At 47.4% G+C, this 10413-nt stretch overlaps 1 protein-coding gene across 2 annotated transcripts; it reads left to right on the forward strand.

The window, feature by feature from the left end:
* Positions 1 to 1774: 1774 nt before the first annotated feature.
* Positions 1775 to 9353, forward strand: Ccdc190 (coiled-coil domain containing 190). 2 transcript variants are annotated; one of them, NM_001429864.1, is given in 4 exon segments: positions 1775 to 2010; positions 2942 to 3183; positions 7958 to 8081; positions 8339 to 9353. In NM_001429864.1, coding segments are annotated over 3 exon segments (870 nt in total). In that variant the 5' UTR covers positions 1775 to 2010; positions 2942 to 2996; the 3' UTR covers positions 8898 to 9353.
* Positions 9354 to 10413: the final 1060 nt, after the last annotated feature.

The raw sequence follows: 10413 nt of genomic DNA on the forward strand, positions 1-10413 counted from the left end.
CCCTATAGTCTAGGTATGTGGGCAAGAGGGTGGAGAGTGATGGCCTGTCATCCTTCTTCTCCCATTGGTGGGGCAGAGTGAGAATGGGCTCATGCATGTGTGCATGTGTGTATGGGGGCATATATGTTCACCTACATGCATGTAGTAGTCAGAGATGGCATGAGGTGGCTTCTTCAGCAACTTTTTGTCTTACGGTTTGGGGCAGACTCTCTCATACAACCTAGACTACATTTATTCAGCGAGGCAAGATGGCCACTGAGCTTTGGGTCTGTCTGGTTCTTCCTCTTCCTGCAGTGGAGTTAGAGCCATACACCACCATGCCTAGCCTTTTCAAATGGTACTGGAGGTTCAAACGCATGTCCTCATGCTTGTGTGGTAAACACATGACTGAGCTCCCTCCCCAGCCCCAAGATGCTCTTTTTGATGCCCCCGTTCCCTGTCTTTCTGATCCTAGCCAGGCTATGGAACTAGGAGAAGAATCGGAATACAAGTGCAAGGCCTGTTTCTGGCGTTCCTGCTGCATTTGATTGCTTGGGCTTCACAACTCTTCCTCTGCCCCTCTTCTGTTCTGTGTGCTCCTGGCCACCTCTGCTTTAAGATGTGTGGTTCTCTGGAGGAAGTTCATCTTCACCCAAATCCTGCTCAGGCCCTGCTCCTGCTTCTGTGTCGTCTCTGTTGAAGCATTTCCCCTCCAACAGACAGACGTGCCACGGGTACGTCACGGTTTCCACTCCCTCGAATGGAGTCGGTGCCTCCAAGGCACTCTCAAGAGGACCAGAGGATCATGGTACCTGCTACACTAAGGGCCCTTCATGTGGCTAGTTCTGCAAGCTTCTCCCCATCAGCACTTTGTCAGGATGTATGAGAAGTGCCACGATGTCTTCAGCCATAGGAGAAGCAAAGCTATGTACTTCATGGGGTCTCCAGATGGGGAACGGAATGCCAGTTTCCTTTATGTGGCACCCCACTTTCTGTAGTAATTGTCTTGGAGCCTACACCCTATTTGTTTACATCCGGGAGATGAACTTGCACATGGGAGAAGAAGCTCTGGGAAGGCAGAATTTCCTACTTAGAGAACAATGACTCCCCTCCCTCTCTCCTCTCCCCAGTAATCTCTTTAGAATAGTTTGTTTGCCTGGTGGTGACTGTGGGTAGCAGGGGCTGCTTAGCTGCCTTTCAGAAACTCTGAGGGGATTACTGGGCCCCAGTGTCTTTAGACTGTGGGGTATTACTGCCTCTTATTTTCAGAAGGATCCCCAAGGAAACAGTAAGAGTCCCGTCCATTGTATTCTTCTATAACCAATGGTTCAACTCTACTCTTCGCCACAGCTATCCAAACATGAAGACAAAAGTTGATTCAAAAAATATATCGCTTCATTTCGTGCTATGGCCAATCCTTTGAAAATCTAAATAAACGTCAAAATGCACCAAGCAAGGCTGGTAGACTGGAAACACTCGGCATGGAGTACAATAACATCGAATAAGCAAATTAAATGCCCTTCTGTGCAAAATGTGCTCCGTCATGAATGGGAAGGTCAGGGTGCTTTCTTTTCGTTTCCAAGAAGCAAAGTGGGTGGGAGAAGGGGTTAAGGGGGAGGTACAAGAGAAGCAGGGGGAGGTGGAAGAGACTGGTTACAAATAGTGAGGGACTCTTTGCTTTCATTCTTGGCTCCCATGGACACGGTCTCGGAGCACAGCAGGCCTCTCTGGGGAGGGCTGGAAGTTGGCAAGCTTCCTTTATTCTCAAAACACGTTAGAGATGTGGCCTCTTCCAGAGGGATTGGTACCCATGGAGTACCAAGGAGGCGGCATTCCTAACCAGGGGACCCAGGAGGAAAGGGCAGAGCTTTCAAGTGTAATCAGCCTTCTCCTAGCACCCCCCTCCAAAAGCCCTCCTCCCCCGCTTTACACAGGCTCACAAGTTTAATGAAGGAAACAAGTTCAGCAAAGCAGACTTTGCCTGCTGTAGCCCAAGAAACAGGTTCTCCTGGTGAGAGGCTGGGTTTGCAGGTAAGTGCTACCCACCTTGTTCTTCCGTGAAGCTTTAGTCTGTTCTTTAGAATCTAAATCAAGTTGACTTGAATTAGGCTCTTAAATTAGAGCTGACTTGTGTCTGGCCCTCCCACCCCCACACCCTTTATGGACATTTCAATTCTTTTTTGTTTTTACTTATTCGCTTTATATTCTACTGTATCCCTGACCCCCATCCGTCCCTCTCACCCCTCCCACAATCCTTCCTCCCTTCACCCCTTCTCTCTGACTCCCCCCCCCCAATCCTCCTACCCTGACACTTCAAGTCTCTGTGAGGCTAGATGCGTCCTCTCCCACTGAGGTCAGACAAGGCAGCCCAGCTAGAAGAACATATTCCATGTACAGGCAACAGCTCTTGGGATAGTCCCTGCTCCAGTTGTTCGTGATCCACATAAAGACCAAGCTGTACATCTGTTACCTGTGTGTAGAGGCCTAAGTCCAGCCCCTTTATGTTCTTTGGTTGGCACGTCAGTCTCTGAGAGCCCTAATAGTTGACTCTGTTCATAGTCTTCCTGTGGAGTTCCTATCACCTTAGGGGCTGTAATCCTTCCTCCTATTCTTCCATAAGAGTCCCCGAGCTCCATCCACTGTTTGGCTGTGGGTGTCTGCCTTCTTTATTGGTAATCTTTTCCTGAATTACTACCATGAGTGCTGACCGCTACCCTGCACACATTCTATGTAGTCGCCCTGAAGGTGAGTATTGTCAGGGAGTCACCTTAGGTCTCAAACTTAACATCTCAAAGATGTGTCCCTTCCTGGGAGTGTTATTGGGTGGGATTAAGAAGGTAGAAGTGTGGGTTTGGATATGGGGACTTCATCTGACTAGGCAGTTTAAGAGTTAATAAAATTAGATTTCAAACTAATCGGTGACCAATGACCAGAGGCCACCATCTTGGCCTTGCTCTTTCAGGTTGTCTGTGGTACCCGGAAGACCCTTCCTTTACTGTCTCCAACCTGCGAGGAAGATGGAGAGAAACATGGTGAGGGGACCTCTGTATAAGCAGTTCGACTTAGAGAGAAAGGGTGCCAGGCAAGCTGAAGCCAGACTCAGCCTTAGACTGCAAAGGCTCGAGGTCATCTGCCTCTATCACGTGAAGTCGCTCGCCAGGGAGCAGAGGCAGCTTCAGAGAGAACTGCAGCGCCTGCAGCAAGGTGAGGCTCCGTCTTGAGGAGTGATGAGCCCCCACTTCCGTTCCTAAGGAACAATTTACAGGGGGAGGTGGGGGAGGGCAGCAACTCTCACCCCACAATGGGACGTGAAGGGTTGTCTCATGCCAGGGTCCTTCAGAGTCCTGGTTGGCCAGCATGACAACCGTCTCCATATCTCTGTGGATTTAAGCAGGCTCAACCCTCCTGGTCCTCCATGCTGTCCCCAAACTCCACTGCTTCCCCTGCCGCCCGGTCCCCAGTTTCCTTGAGCTGACTTTCCTTAGTTTCCAGGGTAGTCATCTTTCCAGTTTGTTTTCTTTCTAGTTTCCGGCCTTCCTTGAAGAAAGCTTCCAGCTTTCAATTGTTTGATTCTTCACACCGTGATCTCTTCCCTCTATCCAAGCCATCTCTCTCTTTAGGATCTGTTGGCCACTTATCTGACTACTAAAGTATAAGGCACTGCCCTCGCCCATTTTGCGAAAGGAAAGTTAAAAAGAAAACCAGAACGCCTTTCTCTGGGATGTTGACCTCAGGTTCCTCTGATGAGGAATAGTCCTGACGATGACCGTCTGGTGAAGTTATCTGAGCTTTCAATGAGGATCTGGCACAAACGTAAGCCCAAAGCATTTGGTTAGGACTTGACAACTTTAATTTACTCAGATCAGAAATGCAAAGCTATTTCAGAATGAAACCACTCCCGCTGCCTTGTCGGGGACGTTTCTGTCGTGTGGTTTGTAGAAACCAGCACTCCTCTTTTTTTTTCTGTTCAATAATTGGGTTTCAACATTACTTCAGAATTACACTTTTTCAGGACATTCCTGACATAAGCCAGGTTCGAGAACTTGGGATCCTCTTCTGGATAGGGTGTGGCCTGTTCAGGAGGAAAGCCAGCTGACGTGTCCAAGTGCAGGACCCTCCATGTCTACACAGTTTCAATCACAGGCACACAAACCAAACGCAGTGTCCAAACGCTGGCCTGGAAACTAATTCTCAACTATTCCTAATTACGTAATGGTCTCTAGCTTCCTTGAACTTGAACCAGGCTCCTGTCTGAACGAAACTCTGTTTTCCGTTTCCCTGTCTACAACAAGGGTTGGCACCAACTTGGAGTAAGAACAAGGCTTAGAAACCAGCTGGTTGGTTCTCACTTTAATTCTCAGAAAGAAATTCTCTCAGCTGGGAGCAGGCATCCATGTGCCCGAGAGCTGCAGCTGCCTCTGCTGCATAGAGAGGATGTCCCAGGTGCGTGGAAAGGGCCTGGAGCAAGGGACATGAGAGGTCAAGGTCTCCCAGTTCTGTATCCCTCGAGGGTCATGTCAAGAACAGAGAAGGAAAAACTGTGTGTCCTCTGGGGGGTCTCAAAACACAGTATTCAGCAAGAGCTGTCAATGATTTATTCCGTGGGACTGCTATCCCAAAGAGCAACTGTCTGCCCACTAGTGGGTTGCTTCTCGGGCACATTGCCTGCCCTCATCTTGGAGCGTAGGATGAGTCTGTAGGAATAATGTAGGCTTAGGATTGAAAGTCAACGTTCTTTTCACTGATGTTCAGATGAGTTCTTTAAGCTCACTTGCTTTGCTCAACGATTGGTTGGTTGTCTGGTTTGGTTTGGTTTTGAAATTGAGTCTCACTATAGAACCCGGATTGGCTTCAAGATCAGGTACTCCCTGCTTCAGTCTTTGTTGCGTTAAAACGAGAAAAGGGGGCAGAACCGATTCCCTCTTGTACTCTTGCAGTCTGGTTCCCACTAGTTCCCGCTCCAGCGGGCCACTGGGACTAACGCTAATCTATCTCAGAGGCTCCACGCTGCCCCCAAAGCTCTCTCTGAGCCAGATGGGTCCATGCCACGCCAGTTTCACACGGAGACTGCCTATCTCGCAGCTCTCTTACTGCGGACTCTGTTTACATTTCCAACATCTGCCCCCTGATAGTTATGGCGTAAACTCCCAACAGCCCATTAAAATCAAGACTCAATAAACTGTAACCCAACAATCAGATTTATATGTTAAATTCTCAATCCACAATACATCCACACAATAAACTTACAACCAATGAATAAAGATATAAACCGCCCACCTAGATAAGGTAAATTTGTCTACAGAAATTCATCCTAACTACCTTGGCAATTCAAGACCACCAGGATCTGGGTCATCTTTCTCCGTCTCCATCTTGATTCTCCTTCCTTCTCCGTCTCTCCCGCCTTAAAGAAATTCTGTCCCTGCCTTAAATTTTTACTGTCCAATCATGGCCGTGACCTAACTGGTGCCACCCCTCACCTGCATATTGACATCCACCTACAAGTCTCCTCAACTGTGCGATTACAAATATGGGCCCTCACCCCTGGCTATGGGTCACTCTGAGCCTGAGATGGAAAATTTAGAAAATATGGTCTCTCCACGGTGAGATGCTTATTTACATAGTCGGGTAGCCGAGTGTTTATAAGATTGATATAAAAAGAAATAACCTGTGCTTTTGTAAATCTCAAAAAAAAAAAATTCTCAAGGCTAAAATGGAGTTACTTCTACAGGAAGGAGGGAGAATGGGAAGCCTCCGGTCCCTACAGAAAGGCTCTGATGAGCATCTCCCCCACCCCCAAAGAAGGGTTGTGTGACCAGAACCCTAGGAGCAGAGGTGATGCAGGAAAGGGGAAGTCGCCGAGTGAGTGCTGCGCGCGGAGCAGGGTACCAACCAACCATCCTCGGAAAGAAAGGAAGAGTATGTGCAAAGGGATAGAAAGAGTACGGCTTGCCACAAACAGTCCCCTACGGCTGAAATGCTCGTGCTTTCAGAGCCCATGCTAACCAGGCAAGTGGCTCCAGCCAGAGCTCCTCAAGGGCGGAGCCCGCCTTACAGGAACCAGGTGCAGGACGTTTGGCGTTCTCGGTTTAGAGACACGGTTCTGACTACAGTGCTTATGAAAAAATAAAGCTTGGGACACAGCCAGAGCAGACCTGATAGAATTCCAAAGGCAGGGCTTTATGTAACAGGCTTACACTAGAACATTGACAGGAGAGAACAGGGAGACGGGTCTTTCAAGAGATTGGGAAAGTAGAATGGTCAGGGTTCCGTGACGTGAGACGTCCAAGCATAAAGGAAACCAGAGCATATTGCCCAGTTCAAGGTGGTCCATCCAACGTACGGAGATAATCGGGAAGGTACAATGCCATGCCATTGGTGAAGACCGCTGAGAAGGCTGAGGCCACAGAGGAAAGATGTTCTTTTCTGAACCTATTGGCTCTGCTGACTCAGCTGTAAATGAGTGGGCGGAGAACTAGCAAATCCCTTTACTTTATTGAAAGTGGGTCAAAACATAAAAAAATACCTCAATGTAGCCCCAAGGAGACAATAAAGCAAAGGACTCAAAGAGGTAACCCCAAGAGTTTTGTGTGACATTCATGCCCCTTGAATGGTTGGGAGCCCTTATCCCTGCTGCCCAATACATTCTAACCACAGTTGGGTGCTTCTCGGGAGGGCTGTGGTCTGGTTTTTGTTTGGTGACGGTGGTTTGATGTGTGTTTGGTTGATATTCTTGACTGGGATTTCTGGTTTGGGTTTAGTAGGGAGGCAGTTGGCGTAGTGCTTAGGTTTGAATCCGGGCCTTCTGCATGTTTAGCAAGCAAGCAGTCTGCCACTAAACAACGCCCCCAGCCTTATCCACTGTGACCTTAAGTGATTTCCATTGAAACACAAACCAATGCGAGATTTTTCCATTCCGAATGATTCAGTCTTAAATGCCTTGAAAACTAAGAGGGTCAGTGTGTTCTCTTCAGCTGTGACTTTAGAACCCAGAACATCACCTGGAGAAACGGAGAGTTCACTGAATCCTGGCCTCTGGCAGCTGCAAGCCCTTGCCCTGGGTAGAAGGCAGGCAGGCACACAACTGTGGTAAACAGACAAAAAGCTCACACCCGGTTATTTTCTTTTTTAAACACTTGTGTCTGCCAAGTGAAACATTAGAACAAAGCCCACCAGGCCTGAGGCAGTTGCAACATCTGATCTTGGTGTCTAAATCCTCTTGACATGTTCTAGGCAAACAGTCTGGCCTGTGGAACCTTGCTGTTTCCGTCCCCTGTGTCCGAGTATTGCAACACGGGAAGGGAACCCGGCATCCTCATGGACCAGCTCTGAAAGCCCAGACCCAGCTTCCATTTTTCCTCTCCTATTACACTCGTTTTCTAGGGCTGCACAGCAAAGTGCACCCACCTCAACCCAGGCACCTTCATCGTGTCCACCTCAGAAGCACAGACGTCAGCATGGGTGTGTGAGCAGGGTTGGTTCCCTGGGGTGTGAGGCAGGAGAAGGCTTTCTCTTTGGTGTGTAGATGACAGGTCCCTTCATATGCGTGTCTGCTCAAATTGCTGTTGTCGTAAGGACCCCATTGCAATGGTCAGAACCGACCATGACGACTTCGTTTTAAATTGATCATCTCTACAAAGAGCAAGCAATGTCATAATCTCAAGTACTAAGGACCAGGACCCCCCCAAAATGAAATTTTATGTAATTCCACATTAACCTATTTTAAGCTTTATTTTATTTATGTACACCTATGTCTATATGGACATCTGATTGAGTGTATGAGCGCGTGTGCGTGTGAATACTGACAGAGGCCAAAAGAGAGCATCAGATCCCTTGGAGCTGGAGTTAGAGATGTCTGTGAGCGGTGGATGTGGATGCTGGGATCCGGACTCTTGCTCCTCATGATAGAGCATGGAACGCTGGAACGCTCTCAACAGAGGAGCCATCCCCCCCAGTCTATTGTTTGTTGGTCATTTCTTAGCAGATATCGTCAAGAAAAGTTTCTCTTCTTATGTGGGGCGTGAAATTCAGAAGAGATCGGAAGAGGTCACCACATTCTCGCCACAAACAGGACGGAGGCACACAGTCCTGGAGCCTAAAATTAGGTAAGAATATGATGACGCGCTTGGGTATCACACTGAATCCCTCTTCCCAGCCCATCTCTCTTAACATCCCCTTCCGTCTGAGAAGGTCCTTTCTGCTCCTTCCTAGATAAATAGACTTCCATCCTCCCCCTCTGCCCCTTCCCGTCCACTTTACTGACGGGAACCACAGTCTAATAACCAGAAAGATCTAAGGAGGAGCCTCTTAATTTTTCAAAGACATTTATTCTTCCTTTTCATCTCCACCCCCCAACTCCCAGAGTACTGAAAACCAATATTACCCAAGAAGTTAAAAATAAGATTCGGGTGCCCTCTTTACATGACCCTGCCCTCAAAGATGCCCCGAGAAGCCAAGAGCGCCTTCCATCTCAAAACGAGAGAACCAGACGCTGCAAGGAAGGGAACTCACAAGCCCGGAAGGGAGAGGCTGCAAATCCACTCAAGGACACGGAGCTCAGCAAGGACGTCTCTGTCCCATGTCATGACCAAGAGGTTTCCACCGACAAGGCAGAAGACAGCTGCATGTCCAGCTCAGACGGCGAGAGAGGATCAGCATTGGCTGATGAGATCAGATCCGAAAATGCCAATCGAAAGCCACAGGGCGATGCTGGGGTACAAAATCCCCCCAGCTCCGTGGACTATGCAGGAAGCGTCAAAGAAGAGCGCACAAAACCAACCTTCCTAGAGCTGTTCGAAAAGGCCAAAAAGGCCCACTACCTCCGCCACAGGGTGCCGCCCGAGTCTGAGAGATTACTTAGCATCGGGGAGATATTTGGCCACAGAGACTACTCACTACCCAGAGCAGGGGGAAAACTGTAAGAATGGTGCCAAGTTCCTTCCTCTCTGGCTGTGTAATGTCGCCTGGCCAGAAGATAATCTCTAATCACTATGGAAATGTGACCCTTCAAATAGCTGTCATAGCGATGCACAGAAATAAACAGAAATGCATGACAAACTTCTTTGACAACCTCAGGGGCCCCTGCCTTTTTATATGGTCTTTCTCTTAATAAGCAAGGAAAAGAAAGGAGAGGGAAAATATTGTGAAAATATTTTAAGTCGTGAACTTGGGCTTACTTGGAAGGAGATCTCGTTTGCCGGAAGGTCGGTCCTGTGTAGGGGGGGGGGGGGGGGGGGGGGACGCTTACAGTGCCATCTGCTGGCCAAATGGCATAGCTATTTGCCTGATTTCCTTTCTTTGAGGTTTTGTATGGGAACCCAACTGAAATCCTGTACAGTGAGTGACAAGGAGGTTTCCAAATAAAACCTGTTCTTTCCACAGTTCTCGTCTCTTTTGGAAGCATCTCCTCTCTCCTTCCCTTTGTTTCTCTTTCCTTCCCTCTCTCCTTCCTCCCCTCCTCTCCCCTTCTCTTCCCTCCTTTTCTTCTTTTCAGTTGGGTTTCTCTTTCCTAATAAAAGAAATTAATCTGTGTCCTTTTCTCTTTTCCCTAATCAAAATATCTTACGACCCCCAGCACACTTTCAGGTCTATTCGAGGTTCAGTCGATAACTAACCATCTCACAATAAAATAAGAATAAGTTCCATTTAAAAAACCATTGCTTTGGGTTCGGTCCCCAGCTCAAAAAAAAAATTGCTTTAAGCTAGTTGTGATGCCATGTGTTTACAACCCCAGTATCCCAGTATTTGGGAAGCTGATGCAGAAGGATTAACAGAGACCAATGAGAGGTACATAGCAAAACCCTGTCAGGAAAAACTCTCTTAGAAAGTAGGTCAGCATAACCTGGGTCCCACTGTAAATGAATTAAGTTAACTTCGTTCCCCATCCAGATGGCCTGAATTTCACACTTAAAACAAATGGCTTCATCCGTCATCAGAAAAAAAAGCAGCTCATGGCTAATACATTTAAATCCTATTGCTTACCTAATACACACCAAATAAATAATTTCACTTTTATCATTTAATTATTATTTATATTGACTTCATTAGAAAAGCTAGCTTTTACTTTTAAGTCCAAGATCAAATAGCAACTGTTAAATTCACGCTTTCAACCCTATAGCAAACTCGGACAGCAAAAGAATAAATTCAGGACTTATATATCTGCTTTGCACCTACGTATTTACTTTGGATTAGTTTTTTTTTTTTTTTTTTTTGAGACGGCGGTTAAACTGTGCTGTCTTGGGTTGGCCATGAACTCCCAGGTTCAGTGATCCTCCTGCCTCACCCTCCTGAGAACCTGGGATTGGAGACTCTTACCCCCAGAACCTATTTACAATTAGGCAAACATATTTGTTGCAGTCTAGCTTGAGGACATCTTGAAAAAATAAAAACTATTTGTATCAAAAATGATGAAGGACCCAGTCGTCTAATACTAAAGCT

The sequence above is a fragment of the Rattus norvegicus genome, chromosome 13 (genome assembly GCF_021556685.1).
Source record: "Rattus norvegicus strain SHRSP/BbbUtx chromosome 13, alternate assembly SHRSP_T2T, whole genome shotgun sequence".
Taxonomy (NCBI): domain Eukaryota; kingdom Metazoa; phylum Chordata; class Mammalia; order Rodentia; family Muridae; genus Rattus; species Rattus norvegicus.